At 31.9% G+C, this 19,200-nt stretch overlaps 2 protein-coding genes across 2 annotated transcripts; one reads left to right on the forward strand and one right to left on the reverse strand.

Moving 5' to 3' along the window:
- The first annotated feature begins 9,214 nt into the window (after positions 1 to 9,214).
- Positions 9,215 to 11,238, forward strand: LOC102617569 (uncharacterized). The gene has a single exon (XM_025099373.2). It carries the CDS (start codon positions 9,427 to 9,429, stop codon positions 11,002 to 11,004), a length of 1,578 nt encoding a protein of 525 aa, XP_024955141.2. The 5' UTR covers positions 9,215 to 9,426; the 3' UTR covers positions 11,005 to 11,238.
- A 5,222-nt stretch (positions 11,239 to 16,460) lies between these two features.
- On the reverse strand, positions 16,461 to 18,619 carry LOC102617860 (homeobox-leucine zipper protein HAT4-like). Its single transcript, XM_006477076.4, has 4 exons — positions 18,187 to 18,619; positions 17,555 to 17,865; positions 17,293 to 17,372; positions 16,461 to 17,193 (listed from the first exon to the last, which is right to left on the reverse strand). The coding sequence occupies exons 1-4, from the start codon at positions 18,347 to 18,349 to the stop codon at positions 16,848 to 16,850; spliced, it is 900 nt and encodes a 299-aa protein (XP_006477139.2). The 5' UTR covers positions 18,350 to 18,619; the 3' UTR covers positions 16,461 to 16,847.
- Between the last annotated feature and the right edge of the window lie 581 nt (positions 18,620 to 19,200).

The following is a 19,200-nucleotide window of genomic DNA, read 5'->3' on the forward strand; positions in this document are numbered from 1 at the left end:
TAAAAATGATATGTTATATTCTTTTAAAATAAAATTTGAAACAAGTTATTGGAAAAAAATTATTCCTATTTTGGGTTTTGAAATCTAATAAATTAGCAACCATGCCATCCACTACAATTTATCCTATATTAAAATTTAAAATTATAGTTCAATTTTTTTGTTTTCCAAATTATTGTTTTCTTTTATTCTTCGTCTTATTTTTCTTCTTATTTCTTCGTCTTGTACTTTTTTTTTCTCTTTCGTTTCATCTTTGTTTCTTTATCCCATTTTTTTGTTCTTATGTTCTTTTTATTCTCCACATTAAATCAAACAATTCTCTGCATTAATCAACGTTATCATAATAAAAATTAAAGACTATAACACAATTAAAAAAAAATCTTTAAAATAAAAAAAGTGAAATTTTTTGTCTCTTCTTCTTTCTTCTTCATCTTCTTCGTTCCTTTCACTGTTCATCTTCTTCTTCGTTTTTTTTTTTAACTTTAACCGCCCTTTCACACATCTAACAACTCCAAAACCACTTTCAAATCTAATTTATATAATCCTATAAAGAGGCACTGATTCGATCGTGATGGCCAAACTATCACGCTTAGCTTACGGGACGAATTGGTCCGAGTGGAGCAAGTACTAGTTATTCGCGTGCAGCAACCAGACAATTCAGGTCGCATCGCCTGCCAAAATGGAGATGAGGTAAGCGAGAGAGGGAGGGGATCTTAGAGGGGAATGCAAAAGATATTAACCTAAATATGATTATTTAGCTAAGCATAATTGAAATAAAAATAATTATTAAAATTAAATTACTCATAATTAAAAGTAATAAAAATAATTAAAATTGAAAATACAACTAAATTTATTTATAAAAATAATTATACAAAATATGAAAACACACCTAAAAAATAAGATTACTGAAAAATTAAGAGAAATTGAGAAGAAGATAGATGATCAAAAACAAAAAAATGAAGCTCTCTTTAAAATAAATAAATTAATAATTCAATGTTTTGCAATTCATCCTAAGCTTTATGCATACGCTCCTCACAACCATTAGATCAAGGTCTAATGACTGGCCAAACTTTAAAAGTCAACATTGCATGTGTTATCTTATGAAGCGTCCGATTTGGTTAAAGAATGGTTGAGATTTGGCGGGTTAATGGTTGGATCAGGTCGATCCGAATACAAAGAATCAGATCCTACAACTTGCTTTACTAATTATTACCACATGGCACGATCGTGGCCATTGAATCATGAATGGTTGAGACTTAATCAAAATTGCCAGCTATCTAATATACCCATATCTATTGTAAGTTCATTTTATCATCCAATCAGTGCTCGGTCAACAGAAAAGTTAATTTTTTGCACAAGCTCAATTTTAAGCCGGTCTTGACTCATCTTAAGGTTTTCGGACCTTTGAAATCCAAATTTGACATTTGTTTATCTAGTTGGAGTCTCGAATTACATAAAATTAATATTTTACCTAATAAACACACAAAAATATATAAAATTAAATATAGTTAAGACATAATGAATAATCCTTAATATATTGCATAAACACAAATATAAATTACAATATAAGCACAAAATAATATTTTTATCGTTTGATAATCAAACAATTTTTAATACTAATTTAATACTTATTTAGAATATCAACAAAAGACTCTTCTAATTTAACTCTTTAAATACTTATATACTTATCTTTTTGCCAAATAGAATAATGAAAAAAAGAAGTTAACTCTCAAAAAACTTTTCAAATAAAAATAAATATATATTATTTTAATCAAACATTTTCATCTACAAAAGTAATAGTAGTTATAATGTTTCTCTCTTTTCATCAATTATGAGATGAAAAATAATATAATATTTAATTAAAAGTTCCAGAAAGCTCTCTAAATGATATTCTTTAAATGAGATAATGTTTTTGTCTCTTTAATATTGAAAAATCTCATTTGGAGGATCTTTTCGAACTTTTTTTTATTGATATGACTCTTTAAATAAGTAGTAAAATTTTATTTAAAGAGTTTTTAGTGATACTCTTAATCTCTATATTTTGGTCTAAGTGTCTGTTTAATAGTAGTGGGCAAATTGAGTTTTAGTTTGGGTTATTCAAGTTTTGGTTTAGGTTACGAACAAATCGAGTTGGAGAATTGAATCGAATTGGGTTCAAAATATAAACCTAAACCAAATTTAAATTCGATCCAACTTGGTTCATAATTCAGATAGAATGAACTACGCAATAAGTGTAATTCATTATTGTCTGCATAAAATTTATTTATTTTTAATATTAATTTATTTTATTACTTTGTTTTTAAGATTAATTTTATAATTTTTTTTTGCATAAGGTTAAGAGTGTCACATATTCAATAGCAATACTATCTTAAGACATTTTTCAAAATATAGGGATTAAATGAATACTTAACCTAAAGTATAAAAGACTAAAATGCATAGTTATTTTTTGTGTACAAATAATTCCTTCATTTTATAAATTAATGTCATGACTGCAGTATGTATAAAAAGAGAAATCATGTTCGCTTTTTATTTTTACTCATGGGTTGTTATTTCTATTTCGACAAATTATAAGTTACATTTTTTTTTTTTTGAAAAGTTATATTTCATGTATCTTACACTCACTCGCATGAATAGTGAGTAGGTCTCACACCACACACTATTCATGTGAGTAGATGTAAGGTGCATGAAATGTAATTTAGGGGATCCCTCTATTTATGGTTGTGAAAAACTTCCAAAAATTCCTTCGCGCGTGAAAGGAAATGAAATGGATTTGCTGGTTAGCACTTTGCATATTATTATTGTACAGTGACACATGTGGGATCAGTATGAGAAAGTAATTAGACAGCATGTAAAGTGTTCCCTTTATTGAATCTATTCCTTTCCCGTTTGCTGATTTGCTCTTGCGCTAAGGCTAAATCCCTGGTTTTTATGGCATGTATTTGTCCACAATACCATATTTGCACATGCTGGAACTTGTGTAGTCTCCTTTTCTAATGCCAATGCCCTGTAGAATTTGAATGTTTGGATTGGTCTCAACGAAAAAGCACCCTCTTAAAAAAACGAATTGTCATTTTCTCAATACGAAAAGAAGAAGAAAATGGCGGCAAGATTTAGGGATCCCAGTCATTCAAGCTAGCTTATGACTCATCTTTTTATTTTCATCAGTTCTTTCAAGCCAATTACATTTGATCAATGCACTTTTTCCTTCACAAATTTCTTTTGGCTAAAGATTACCCCGAACCCTCCAAATACAAAAACTTTGAACTATGCAAAAGCATGGGGAATCAGATTCATTGTCTACAAATCTTTCCAATATACTTAACTTTCGGCCACCAGTTTGAGAAAAGAAGGATACGTTATCAACCTTCCTCATCTTATAATCACCCTTTAACATGCATATTATCCTCTTATCTTAATTTCTTTTAATACCCTTCCCTTTTTAAAATTACCCACTAACACGTAAGATTAGCTCAATAAAGACCCTTCACATGGCTGTTGACACAACATTTGGCTGGATGATTCGGCAACGCATGGCATTGCATGGATAAATCTCGGGCATGCAGGCTTTATTTGACAAAAAGGGGAGCTGTCTTTTATCAGCAGATAAACATGTAAACTCTGTTGTGCGGACCGACTCTCTGCAGATCTGTATTGCAAAAATCAATCAATAATTGGAATGGGCTGTAGTTGAAATTAGAATAAGTTAGAATCAGAATGAGAAATCAGAATCTTACTTGAGACATGAGAATTCTAATCAAAATAAGCTATATTACCATTGATAAATTTATTTTATCTTAGAATTATAATGAACTCTTGTAAATTACTAAAATACCCTTAATTACTCATTATCATTATTATTATTTGTTATAACAATTGTGATTATTATTATTCAAAATTTTATTATTAAAATAATAATAACAATGATAACCAACAACAACAACAACAATAGCAATAACAATAATATGCATCATCATCATCATCATCATCACCGGCGATCGGCAGAGAAAGCACGGCAGTGAACTACAGCCGCGGCGGCAGCAAGGGAAGCAAGCAATAGTGGCAACGCAACAACAAGCAGCAACAGTGATGAATAGCTGGCTCTTGGGTGATACGACATTTTCCTTAACAAAATCGCCGCTTACTCTGGTGCACCACCAGATTATTCCACAACCAACTTCCATTGTGTTTGAACTCTATCAAAGTAGATGCATGACAAAAGAGGAATTGAAGATTATCTAATTCTATTCTTCCATCTATCACTTCTTTCAACAGATTCTGTTGTCTCATGCTCTCCTTACCACTTCCTTGAAATGAAGAAGAATGTCAATTTATATAATTCTGAGAGAAGCATTTTTGTCCAATAATTTGATTATTGTAAATTCCTTAGCCGATGCATTTAGTTTCTTTTTAAATGCACCTGTAAGCATTGCTTTTAGTATCTAATGAAAAGTGGAAATGCTGCCTATTAAACCTTTGATTTAATTTTTAAATTTAATTCAAAGTATAATTGCAACCTCGTTAACCTCATATTAAATTTTGTGTAATTTAATATTAAAATCCAAATTTAATTGACCATTACAATCTTAGAATAAATTTTTGAATTGATTGCATAATTAGTTCTGAATTTAACTAGCCACTACAATTTCTATAACTCCTACTTTTATTTAATACAGTGAAAGAATGTACTTTAAGCGTCAATTTCTCATTCATCTTAGAATCATTTTGAGTATTCAAATATATCATTTCGAGACACTCACATAAGAGATTTTGAATCATCATTAACCTTCTGCTTATACAAAGTTGATCCGACTTAAAATTATGCCTTCAAATAACAACTCATTGTCTTATTTTTCCAACAGCAGTTTTGGGGGTCGAATGAGTCCAACAATTTATTAGAAATTGAGCATGGCTCTGTTGCCTTTGAAACTCGAAGTGACGAATCTCAAAATTAAATTGGACATGCCTCTGGTAAGGCTCTCGAATCTCAGCTGCTCTTTCGCCCACACGGTCTCAACTCTCAATATCTTCTTTTTCGCTCATTGCCACCGATGGGATTTCGGTAGTTGTAGTAGCACTGTAGCAGTCCTTGCTGGTATGAACTGTGAAAATATCGCTTGGGCCCTTTAGAAAAACAAATGAAAAAAAAAACATTAAAATAAGGAAAATTATCTCTACACCACATTTTTTTTTCATATATATATATATATATATATATATATATATCTAATTATCACAAAATTTTAACATGTACGTTTTACCACCTTTGTTTCTAAACTTGTATCAATTAATCACTTTGACACTAAAAATAATCATTTTATCCCTAAATGAATTAAAAAACTATTTTATTTTACAGAATTTTAATAAAAATTATAATTATAATAATACCCCCTAAATTCAATAAAACAAATAAATCTCATAAGTTTAAGATGATAATTTTTAAATGAAATTATAATTATAAAAAATAACATCTTGTAGTTATAATTTTTTTATAATTATAATTTCATTGAATTTTTGTTGTTAAATTAAGTATAGGGAAGTTTATAAAAAGTACCATAAAGAGAAAAGCTCCTTATAATTATTGTAAACTTCCCTATAATTAATATTAAGAAACTTCCCCATACAAATTAAATAAAATTATGATTACAAAAAATTAACATGATAATTTTTAAATGAATTATATTTATAAAATATTAACATATTGGATTTAATTATTTATTTTATTAAATTTAGGGGTATTATTATAATTATAATTTTTTATTTTTTAAAATTTTATAGAATAGAACGGTCTTTTAATTTATATAGAGATAAAATAATTATTTTTAGTGTCAAAGTAGTTGATTGATACAAAATTAAAAATAAAAGTGTGTAAAGTAGTCAAAATTTTGGGTGTCAATCAGATTCATTAAATGGTCAAGATTAATTTGCAAAGTCAAACAGCTTCTGGAACAGGGGGCCCATTGAAAACTTATAAAGAACAATCTTATATAAATGCATACGTCTTACTTTAATTATTCGGAACTAATTTTTTAAAAGACTTGACTTTTCCAAAATAAAATTTTAATTAATCATAAAGAATAACCAATGCAACAAGGTAATTAAAATTTTTATATAGTATAATATAACACTAAATATTAATGTTATATTATTATAATATAACGTTAATGTAATACAGTCTAATTAAATGCACCATATATTAAATTATACAATACAATGTGTCAATTACACCTTAATAATATTATTAGTTTATAGAGAAATTGAAATATTTTATGAATAGTGTATACTCGCCTAACTGCAATTAGAAATTTAACATTCCCTTAAAACCACTAGTTACTTTTCATCTTTACACAATTACACTTAAAATTCCACTGAGAGAAACTTTTGAGGTGCTCGCAATGTATATATCATTATCCATTGAATTCTTACTGCATATATCTTACCTTTCAATCAATCACATAATAATCAATGTACATATTGTAAGAATTCAATAAGGTAGCATTTATTTTTTGAATTGGAGTGTGAATACTAAGGAGTGAGAATTTTAGGATTAGGAGTATGGAGTGGGAGTGAGAGTGAGAGTAGGTTGTTTACTTACATTGAAATAGAAGTATGAAATGGAAATCAAAATTCAATTTATGTGTTTACAATTTTATCATTATTTAAAGAATTGTAGTTTTTAATTACAAAATAATAAAAAATATATTTAATGAATAAATATTTGTTTTATTATATTTTTAAATTTATAATAATTATTAATATTCTTAATTATGAACATCACAATTTTTATTAATTTTAATTTTAATATAAAATGAAACGTTATTTTATTTTATTTAATAGAATTATATTAATTTAAATATAATTATATTAAATTTATTATTATATAAAATAATAATATAATATTATTTAGTACAAAATTAATATTTTCTTAGAATAAACTATTTATTATTATTAATATTAAATAAATATAGTACTATTATTTTTAAAATAAATATAATAATATTATATTTATTAATTCTCTATTAATATAATAATATTATTTTTAAATCATTTTAACTTAGAATCAATGCAAATTATTATTTAAATAAATTTAATATTATTTTATTTTATTACTTATAAAACATTAAATTGAATTAAATTAAAAAAAAAAGGTAGAAAATGGAAAGGTGGGAGTGGATTCCCACTCCCACTCCCCACTCCAAAAATGAGTGGGGCCCACGGAGTTGGATTCTCAATCCTTTCCCAATTTAGTGAAGTAAACACTGAAGTGGAAGGAATCTGCACTCCTCATTCCCACTCCAGAAAGTAAACACAGCAAATGAGAACATAAAATACTATAAAAGCATCCAAAAAATTTTCCATCTCAAATTATTACTAAATTTCTTGAACAAGATGAAGATTGGGGGGGGGGGGGGAGTGGAAGAAGGAAAAGCATTATTCTACTAGCTTCTAGGTTTCTCATTTGAACAGAAAGATTACATAAAATATTTGCGTATGGCAAAATACCTGGTATCTGCTAGAAAGCAAAATACATTCTGCTGAGTGCTGACTGCACATTGGAATGGGAATAAGTTGGTAAACATATAAGCTACATAAATTATTTTGGACAATTCACCTCATGAAGAAATTATCTTAAAATCACCCTTTTATTTTTAAAAAAATCTTAATTTATTTTTCATATATGTTAAGAAGACAAACAAACTTTCATCAACTCTCCTTTTTTTTTTCATTTTCCCTTCAATAATGTTAGAGATTCTAACATTTGAGTTCTTTTTTAGCTTAATATCATTTATCACTCATTTATTAGATGGTAAATTTTTTAAATTATAAAATAATTTGACTACCATCCAATGAATGAATACCACATCATTTAAAACTCAAATTGAGACTTCGTTGTTAAGATGTCTAATATTACTCTTTTCCTTAATCTTAAAAAAAAGTTAATTTTAAGATTCTTAAAAGTAGACGAATAATTTAAAAATAGTCAATTTAAAAAGGAATAATCTGAAACTTACATAGTAAATAATAAACCTAGAATTTTCTAGGTCAATAAACTTTTTGGATTGCATTTGCATAGCTGATTGATTTTTGAGATATCACTATGACCAGTTCCTTCCATGCTCTATTGTGTTTTTCAACTAAAGAAAAGGACTTGATTAGTAAATTTAAGTATATCCAATCCAAGTCTGTTTGAGGCATTGTGTCTAAGGACAGAAGAGAGGGAAGTCGGTAAACAAAAGCAATAGGCAATAAAGTTGCAGACACAAAATTCTTTTTTTATATTTTGAATATAGATAATTTTAAAATTTTTATTTGATGAGCTCCACCGAAAGCTAGCGTACGCAGTCCAAAAGAAGAATCCTGACCGCCTCCACGCAACCAATTTGTCCCTTGCGTTATATTTATACATATTCCTCCCCCAAAATGCATATCTCCCCTCAGATTCTCCAAATTAGATGGCTATGGATCAGTCATTGAAAGAATTCCCACCCTTTTTTATTAGTGGGTACAATTAGTTCCTCATTAACCAATAACAGTAACAGCAAATTTGAGGGTGCCATTTTGATGCTTGTGATCTAGGTTGGGTAGATCTTTGACTGGACAACTTACCAGCTTCTATCCGGCTTGAATCGCCAGTTGTTTTGTGCGGACACCAAAGAGCAAAAGCAGCAGATAAACATATAGCGAATTCGATTCATGTAAAGCCTTCTTATCTTAAACATTTTGAGACTGTTTTAGAAATGCGGTCGGTCCTTGTACTCCACTTCGGTTCATGCCCTTCTATAATCAAAAGTAATGAACATTTTTGGAGAATTGAACTCTCTAAAATCCTTAAACCACATAAATGCATGCATAGAAAGCAATTTCAAAAATTAAAATTTGGGAATCTCTAGTCTTGACTCATTTAGTTAATAGATATCAAAATTGGTGGTATTCAGCCGAAAAATTTACTTATCTAACCATTTCCATAAAATCATTATCAAAATTAATAAATTTCTTACCATAATAACCATATTTAGCCATTGCTGTCCAACCAGATGAACCCGCATCTTCTCCATAGAAACGCATTCAAGAAAATTGGAAAAAAAAAACACACACACATCAAGCAAATTGAGTCAAGAAAAAGGCTATATTCTAATGAGAGAGAAAAAAAAAACAGCAATAAACAAACAAAAAGAGAGAGATGCCATTACTTATTAGTGTCATTTTCAAAGAACCATTAAAAGCAACTAAAGAAAGCTTAAAATTAGCTCACATCTCCCCAAAAACTTTCCTCTCCACTCACTCTCTCTCCTTTCCTGTGTCTTCACTTTTGCTTAGCCCTTAAGTTTTCTCTCCTCGATCAATTATTCTTCTTCCTCTTCTCATAATCTTTAAGATAAAAAAACGCCAACCAACAAAATCCTCTCTTTTCTTTTTCTTCTTCCTTCTTCAATGGCAAACATGGACCCCTATGCAAAGCAGAAGATGCTAAAAACAGAGGAAAACAAAGCAAACCCAAGTAAGTTTTATACACATTTCTTTTACAAAGCTCTCATAGCTTCAATTTTCTTAGTTATTTTGCCACTTTTCCCTTCACAAGCTCCTGAATTCATCAACCAAAGTTTGTTCACAAGAAGCTGGGAGCTTCTGCACCTTGTCTTTGTTGGTATTGCTGTCTCTTATGGCCTCTTCAGTCATCGAAATGATGAAACTGAAAAGGAAACTAACAATCACACAAAATTCGATAATGCACAAACCTACGTGTCTAGATTTCTTCAAGTTTCATCCGTTTTTGATGATGAAAATGAAAACTCATCGAGTTCCGATGAAAACAAGGTTCAAACATGGAGCAATCAGTACTATAGAAACGAACCTGTGGTTGTTGTAGCTAAAGAGCACTCTGCTCTTGATCAAGAACATATGGTTAGTTGTTCAAGCTTCGGCGGCGGCGGCGAAAAACCACTCCTGCTGCCCGTCAGGAGCTTAAAATCTCGTGTTTCGGATACAGATACCGTTGAGCCCATCAAAGAATTCAAGTCTCTTAGCAGGTCAAGTTCAAATTCTGGCTCCAGAAGGTTTTCAAGCAACTCCAACAAGAGGAAGAATAGAGAATTGGGAGGTTTTGATCAAGTAAAATTGGAGGAGCAATTGAATGAAAATGTTGTGCTTCCATCTCCTATTCCATGGCGAACAAGATCGGGAAGAATGGAAATGAAAGAAGACGTTGACAGTCCCGTCCCTCCCCTGAATCCTCTGCCTCCCTCAGTGGAGGAAACTGATCTCAACGGGCTCGAATCACGGTCTTTAAGGTCTCAAATGCCTCGATCAAATCGGCCCAACGCTACATCTTCATCCCCGAAGTTGTCTCCTTCGCCGTCCTTATCATCTCCAAAGAAGTTATCCCCTTCGCCTTCTTTGTCCTCGGAGTCTCAGGCAAAGAGTTCAGAGGATTTGGTGAGAAAGAAGAGCTTTTACCGGCCTCCCCCTCCTCCTCCACCTCCGCCACCAATGATGTACAGGTCATCGACGATGAAAGTCAGTTCTAGTTTGGATAATGATGGAGCTTCATTTGAGAAGAACTTGAATCGAAGCTTCACTACCGAAACAAAGCAGTCTGTTAGGACAATGAGATCAACTGATAGAGAAACTGATCAAACATCATTCAAGACTGAACAGCTGAGACGCGAAAGTGTCAACTTTATGCCAAACGCATCATTTATGCAATTTCCTGAGCAAGATAGGGAAGAATTTGTCGACAAGGTTGTCGTGGAAACTGATGAGGACTCGGGGACTGAATATGATGGGGAGGAGGATGTTATGGGGGAAACTCCATTTATTTCCAACATTGATAGAAGCTCAAACAATGAAGCAGCTGCTGCTTCAATTTCAAGCAGCGTGAGTGATGGAGGACCTGATGTCGACAAGAAGGCTGACGAGTTCATAGCCAAATTCAGAGAGCAAATAAGGCTTCAGAGGATTGAATCAATCAAGAGATCGAGTGCACAAATTAGTCGAAACTCTTCGAGGTGATTCATGAGATCATTCAACCCCTTGTAGAGTTTCAACACGATGCATTTGATCTTTGTGTTCAAACTTTGCTTTTTATTATTACCATCTTGGGAGGGTTTATTTGGTTTTTCAAATTTAAGATAATTGGTATACAGAGATGTGGTGGGTATTTATTCTATTATGTAACCGGCAATTACTTAACAGAAATCTTTCTGTGCATTGTTTGTTGGTTATTGTATTAACTCATGTTCATTAGCTGTAATTGTTATAATGGTCTCTGCATCTTCAGAACAAATCTGTCATGCAAGCAAAGCATACTGTATGCTGAGGACAGCTTATGTCTATCTTCAGTTGAAATGAAAACCCAGATGAAAAATGATATTAAAAAGAGAGTAAAAGTTGACGAACTGCTGGTAAAATGAACTACAATAAAACTATGAGGTGTTCTAATTTTAATTGATTATTTTGCCTTTTTCCTTTCATACGCATGGTGTTATAGTTTGTTTCATCAGCAGTTTGCCAAGATTTTTTGTCCAAATAATATCCTGTTCATTGCTGAAAAAATAAAAGAAATGAAAGTTCCGTTCAAATAACACGATTCCCATTTCAAAGGTATGAAAATTTTATTCATATTCCCATTGATTTGATCCTTGCTCCCAAATGAAGCAAACTCATCACTTCCTCTTCCTTGCGAGTAATTTGTTCCTTGTAACGCATGAGAATCTTTCAAGAAATTCCTGAGCACTCGCAGTACACCTCCTTCTATTAGATTTAGTGTGTAGTGTGTACTCTTTAATGATTTCTTAACAAACCAATCCAAAAAAATAAAAATTGGTATATAAAAATTTAAATGATAACATAGACAGTATTTAATTAAAAATAATAATATTGCATATCAAGTCGTATATCAACCCAACTTTATCCATCTCAATTGAGGTAACATTTATACATTAAATAGGATAATAAATGGATTAATTGCATATTATCCTTCATGAAATGACAAATCTTCAAAATAACTTAAAATTTTTGTAAACCTCAATTTGTCTCCTACTTTTATTAAGAAGACAAGAGAAATTCATCAATTTATCCCCATTATTTACTTATCCTTTAAAAAAAAAGAGGGAATAAGTTGAAATTTATTATAATTTGATAGATATTTTAAATATTATCATTTCACAAGAGGATAATCCTAAATTTACCTCTAAATAAATTTGACAAATGGGTGAATGTCACCGGACACTTTGGGATGAGGTTGTACTTGAAAAAGTATACTATATTACTCTTATTTTAATGGCCCAAACTCACTAAAAACTTTGAGGAGTAATGATATCTGACCCCAAATTATTTCCCCAGCTCCAACTTTTTAATTTATCTTATTATTTCCTAGAATTACTCTTATTAAAAAAAAAATTGATTTTATTTTTCTACTTTCTGTCTCCAACCATCCCCCCCCCCCCCCAAAAAAACCCTATCTTTTTCACCATCACCTCCACCAACATATTGTTAGTTTTTTTTTTTTTTTGAGGAACATATTGTTAGTTTTGATATTGAGTTTTATTAAATTTTATGAACAAGTGGCATGTTTTGCTATTATTGATGATATTGATTTTACTTTTCTGTGATAAACTGAGTTTTTTTTTAATTTTGGATTAAGAGTTAGTATTTGATTCACATTTTGAATCAATTATAAAAAATAAAAAAAATAAGAGAGGTAAAAAGTTGAGAAATAAGAAATATTTAGTTTTTATTTTTTAATAATTTTAAAATAAATAATATTAATTAAAACATGAGTCAGGTGAGATAAATTAGAGGGGTCGAATATTGTCACCCAAACTTTAAGTGAACATAAGAAAATCCACTAGTTGGCCTTTAAATTTCAGAATTAGGCCTGACCCAAAATGACTTAAGTTGCCCTTGGGCTCATTTAAATAGGCCGCGTGAAGAATACTGCAACACTGACAGATCAAAATGATGAACTCCCTTGCAAGGAATTGAGCTGAGTTTTCGCACCGCTCGAAAGTCCTCTTGAAACCCTTTTCAATTATACTACTCCCTTTAAAAATTAAAAAATACCTTTTTTATTTTTTATTTTTTATTTTTAAAGAGCAAGAAAAAATTAATATAAGCGGGGTTAATTCTATTTATATTCGTTTTTAAATATAATTTAAACACAATAGGGATTTGATGAGATTAATAAAGTGGTGTCGATAGTTCAATTCAGTCAATTTTAACTGGCTAACTGCTATACTTCAAGATAATTCGAAACATCTGCCTAACAAATTGATATGAATCATAACACAATTATCAATGAATACAAGTTAAGAAAAATTGATTATTACATTATTTCACTATCTAAATGTGAATGTCATATTACTTGGGTTAAAAAAACTTTGAATTATCGTTTAAGTTATATAATAATATATTAGATTTAAGTTTCAAAAATTGACCTTAAATACCGGAAGTGAGATGAATCAACTTGGCTCATTGATGTGAATAGACACTTAAACTAGCAATCAAGGAGTTGGGATCAGCTTGTCGACAAATTTCTCTGTTCATTCACTATACTTCAAAAAAATGCTGTCACACTGATGGTGAAACATGAACAGTGGTGATATACCAAAACCAATTATAAACGCATATCAGTCTTTCAAAAAGCAATAATGGTGGTTGAATTGGGTTCAATTATGCAATTATCTAGCTGACCCAATCTGACCGCAAATGAGAACAAATGGACCCAGGCTAAGCTTTGCCGAGTACGCTTCAACACCAGCTCCCAAAGAGCTTTAAAGCACCGAGGAAGTTGAACTAAAAGTGCATTTCATAACTGCCATCAAAAGTATAGCGTGTGCGCCTTTTCTTTTCTTGCTTGTTTCCTTTTTAGGGTAAAATTGAACCATGGTGCTTGTTATTTCCCAAACTTTTTTTTGGGCTCTTTTGAGATTGAGATTAGGTAGCTATACCTTTTAAATTACAATATTAAAATGTTTCATGCTATGTCGCTTGTCATTTCCCACACTTTCTTCTGGGCTATGTTTAAAATTGAGGTTGAACATATGTGACTTTTAAAATACAATATTAAAGTATTTAATAAACACTAACTGCTATACCTTAAAAACTAAGTTCATTTGATTTTATACTTATATTTGAAAATTATTATTTAAAATATAATATTAATTTTTATTTTATAATTACAATTTTTTTATACAGTGGTTGTGGCTTAAAAGTTACAGAAATACAACAGACCAACTCAAGTTATTGCTAGTGTTGAATATAAGTTATATAGTTTGACCCGCTTGAAGGGTTAGGGACAAATTGCCAAAACAAAATTGTTACATATATATAAACTATCATTATTTAACCTTCTAATAGTATATTTACTATATACTATTAACGTTTATTTCATAATTATAATTTTTTTCTATAACATGTATATTTTTAAAAGTTACAATACTTCAATATCATACAAGACCTTCACTTCAGATAAGAAGATACCATATAGAATTGGCTTTAACAGAAATGACAACCAACAACTCGAGTTATTGCTAGTGTTGAATATAACATATTTAGTTGACCCACTTGAAAGATTAGGGACAAGCTGCCAAAACAAAATTGTTTCATATATCTAAGCTATCATTACTTAACCACATCAATATGGTCTCAATTTCCTTTGTCATGATAACCTCAATCCTTAAAGGTCTTTGAAAGAAACACGCAGTTTACATGTGATGCAACTCAAACATAATTGAGGCTTTAGCTCTAATACTATATTAGAAAAATAATTTGTGATACTAAAAATTTGATCGTATGAACAAGGGTTAAAAAAGAGATGTTCTACTTGGGAAATGGGTTGTGAGAGAGGTTGATGTCCTCATAATAGTCATTGTTAATAACGAAGAGCTATGAGAATCCTACGAAACAATAACCCATAAGAGGAATACTATAAAAAAAATAACTCATCCCCGAGGGTGTTATCGAAATAGACCTTCTAATGCTTAAGTAAGAGATTTAAAGTGGCATAATAACAAATAAATAATAAGGGACAAAAAAGAGAGTTAAAAAAAAAAAAAGGCTTGGTGCATATTATATCCCTCCTCCAAAATATATTCTCCCTCTTTTTTTTTTGACTTTTTGAGTGGTGGCTTATTTATGTAAGAAAAATAATCATTAGTTAAACTAAGAAAATTATCTACTATTTTGTAGGAGTTGATTTTCGTGAACATTAATTTTTATATTATTTTATCTTCTTTAAATTAGGACATGTTATTAGACGTGGGTCCTTGGGCTCGAAGACCCATTTGTTTATATCATTAGGTCAAGCTTAATAAAAATATTAGTTTAACAAGAGTCTTCCGAACTACAGCATTCAAGAGTAACTGATATAGGATGTCATAATATCGAGCTAAGTATGACATGCGGTCGATAAAAGTAAAATCACCACTGCATATGCTCCAAGAGTAATCCAAATAATACATGGAACAATTATTCAAAAAAAAAAAACCATTTGGCTTGAACTAGCATGCCGTAATCCACAAATTCCAAACAGAAAATATATATATCATGTTAAAGCATAATCAAGAATAGCAAGCATCACTCATATATTGGGGGGGGGGGGGGAAGGAGTTCCTAAGCAATTATTAATCATTGTAGCCATGCTTTCAACTTCAGAGACGAAGAAAACCTAACCTTTTTGTGCCTTCATAAAAGAATTTGGAAATTCGATTTTGATAAACCAATCATCATTGTAATTACTTATCAGTTTTTTTTTTCTTTTTTAATGCAATTTTTATGCTTTACTAATGGAATCATGCTTTAACGTTCATTATTCGTGTACGAAAGGATAACCAGGCAATCCGGATGATTCAGGCCGGGTTGAATGTACAAAATATCCGTATTCCGGATACCTTTTCTCCAACCCGTTCGTATTCAAGATCCGCTCCGAGTTCACCTGAACTCAACGAAATAATCAAAATAGAGTTATGCTTAGAAAAACTAATCTTCTATCTAGTGATTTTCGAGTTTGACGAGATTTAAGATTTATATTGTTTTATCTTTATTTGAATTAAACATGTTACTAGACGTATACTCCCGAGCTCAAAGGCCCTTTAGTTTTATATCGTCAAAATCTGAGTTTGGTAGAAAATATGACATAATTTGACCTAAAAACTTGGTACAAAGACTAAAAAGGCATCTCTGTTCTATACATTCGCAGGTGAGAAGAAACAAGAAAAAATGTACATACAATTAATATTCTCGTCAAAACAGAAAGTTAAAAGAGAGTATTTAATCAAAAGCCCCTCAAATCATGAAACATGTTGAAAATCTAAGAGCGCATATGGGCCCATCGCCCAGATCTTCAACTTTCAACCACCAAATCATTCACCAATGGAAATTATTATGGGATTGACACAAAATATGAACCCACCACTTGAAACCAAATCCGGCAATCATGCCACTAACATCTGAACAATAAACAAAGATAAAAAGAAAGATTGCTGAACTCGGTCAAATTAAATAATTAGAGCGTAGACATTCAACTTTACACCCGAGGAAGACAAAGAAGAAGGAGAAGGATTAGTAATAATTAGCACTAAAATTAAGCTAACACTAATACTTGTCAATAAGTTCAAAACATATTCAGATGGGTCGTCAATAATTCGAAACAAAGGAAGACCCACCAAATCATATTTACTACCGACCATATCTTAGACCTAAGACTTTGAACAATAATCATCTCGCACGCAACAAACTACAAATGTAAGCCCCCATCCATTCCGTACAACACACATCCCAACAGCCTTTACAAGAAGAGCACCATTTTTATGCATTGAAAAAATGACCATAACGCCCTTGCATGAGGAATACAATCACGATCGAGGACGGAGTGCATCAAAGGGTCCATGAGGGATGGCAGCAGCGGGGGCCCAAGGGTTGATGGGGATGGGTCTGTGATGATTGGGAGCAGCCATCTGATGAGTAGGCCTAGCCGGATCAACGGCTGATGCTGCAGCGGATGGTGGGACTGCCACACGCTCACACGAAGGACACATCGTAAGTGTTGTGGGTGGGGTCATTTGCATGTAGAACTGCGGGGAAAGCTTCAGTGCTCTCAGCTCCTGAACTTCTTTCTGCAACCGCCTGTTCTCCTCCGTCAGATTCTCACAGCATCTCTTCAAGAATTCGCAGTCAACCTCAGTTTGCTTCAATTTGGTCCTGCAATAAATAAATCCAGTTCACCACAAGTCTTCGCAAATAAAATAAAACACAACATAAACCCCAAAATACCCTTAAAATCTTGATAGAATATCTTACCTTGCCCTTCTGTTCTGGAACCACACTTCCACCTGTCTAGGTCTGAGACCAAGCTGCTTTGCCAACGCCAACTTTTGCTTCTGCAGATAATAAAAACCACCCATTTGTCAGTTAAATTACTGAAAACACCGATTGATTGAGAAAGGGACACTACAGCTTGGTTGGCTGATGAGAAACTGAAGGAAAGTTTTCTTTTCTTTTTTTTTCAATTTCACTTCATTTTCTCGGAGAACCAACAGAAACTGAGAAGCAAAATACATACTGGGTTGAGAGTGTTGTGCTCTTTGAAGCTCTCTTCAAGAATGGCTGACTGATCTTTAGAAAGTCTCAGCTTCTTTCTTGAAGTGTCACCATCTTCATCGTCGCTGATACCACGAGAGCAAGCTCTCTCCATTTCGAGCTCATCTCCATTAGGTTCCCGCTCGCTTCTCTTGCCGCTAACGCTCGAAATCGTGCTGTTAGGAGATGAGACGCCCACTTCTTCTTCGTTATCTGCATGTGACGGCAATCGATTCACGTCGATTCCTCTAAGAAATGATCGGGTCTCGGCGCGACAAGACTCAGAGTTTGGATCTGCATGTCCGATCAAGAATTAGATATAGTGTCGTGAAATTATTTTCTGAAACTTGGATCTGGAAGGAAGAAACAAGTTTGAGAATCTTCTGAGAGTGAATAAGAGAAAAGTATCATGGAGTGGAAAACGATTAAAAGAAAAAAAAAAAGATACATGCAATTTATGAAAAGCAGGAAAGTACAATTTTTTTTATCAATGAAAAAGGAAAAAGACCTGATAAAAAATGAATTTTTTTTTCTTTTTTGAAAAAAAACATGCATGTTTCACCAGATCTGAGACTTTTAACCCATGAAAATTGCAGGAATCGAGACAAAACGCACCTGAAGGTGGGAATAAGGCCTCGTTCCAAGGGGTTTTTTGGAGACTGAAACCAGAAGGAGAAGTGGAACAAGCAGAAGAAGGCATGAGATTTAGCTGTAAAGAATGGTGATTTTGAGGAAAGCTCAAGCTAAGACTCAAACCCAGATCATCTTTCTCAGCCATGGCTGTTTTCTTGTTCTTGCTCAAACAGCTCTAGCTTTAAATTATTTGACGTATTTGTATAGTATTTGAAGTGTTTTCTTGTTCTTGCTCAAACGGCTCTTTATTCGAGTAACAAGAGAAATTCTGTGCCTCCGGAGAGAGAGAGAGAGAGAGAGAGAGAGGAAGAGGAAGAGTCGATAGCTAATCAATATGATCAATGTAAGAGGGGAGTTGGAGTTATATAGAAAGAAGTGAATGGGGAGTTGGGTCTCTGTAAGTTCAATGATGACTCTCTGTCAGGAGGCCAATTATGTCAATCATGTCTTTTGCCCCCAAAATAATACCTAACTCTGATTTTTTGTCCACGCACCCTTTCTCTCTCTTCCTCACACACCTCTATACTTCTCTTTACTTGTTACCATTTAACCATAGTAACTTCTTCTTTTGTTTTTGAAACTAACCATGGTAACTTGAATGCCAGCCTCTAGCCTTTTTTCCGTTTTGGCAAGGCAAATGATGAGCAAACAACTTTATTATTTATTCTCATGGAGTGGCATTAACATGTTTTTGTGAACAATAAAGCTTTTGACAATAAGCCATCAAGGCATGATTCACACATCTTACGACTGAACCTTAGGCTGACGTTGAATGCAAATTATTATGTGGCATTGAGCATGTGTAACTGGTCAGCTAACTTTTGACAGTGCAGCACCATTTGACAGTTAATGGTTACTTAAAGATTATGCTACTCTTTCCAAAAAAAAATAAATTAGTTAATAAAGATTATGCTACAGTCCACATGACACTTAGGGTACCGAGTATTACTTTCAACAAATTTAACATTTGTGCATAAATGTATAAATCTCTTCAAA

The sequence above is a fragment of the Citrus sinensis genome, chromosome 3 (genome assembly GCF_022201045.2).
Source record: "Citrus sinensis cultivar Valencia sweet orange chromosome 3, DVS_A1.0, whole genome shotgun sequence".
NCBI lineage: Eukaryota > Viridiplantae > Streptophyta > Magnoliopsida > Sapindales > Rutaceae > Citrus > Citrus sinensis.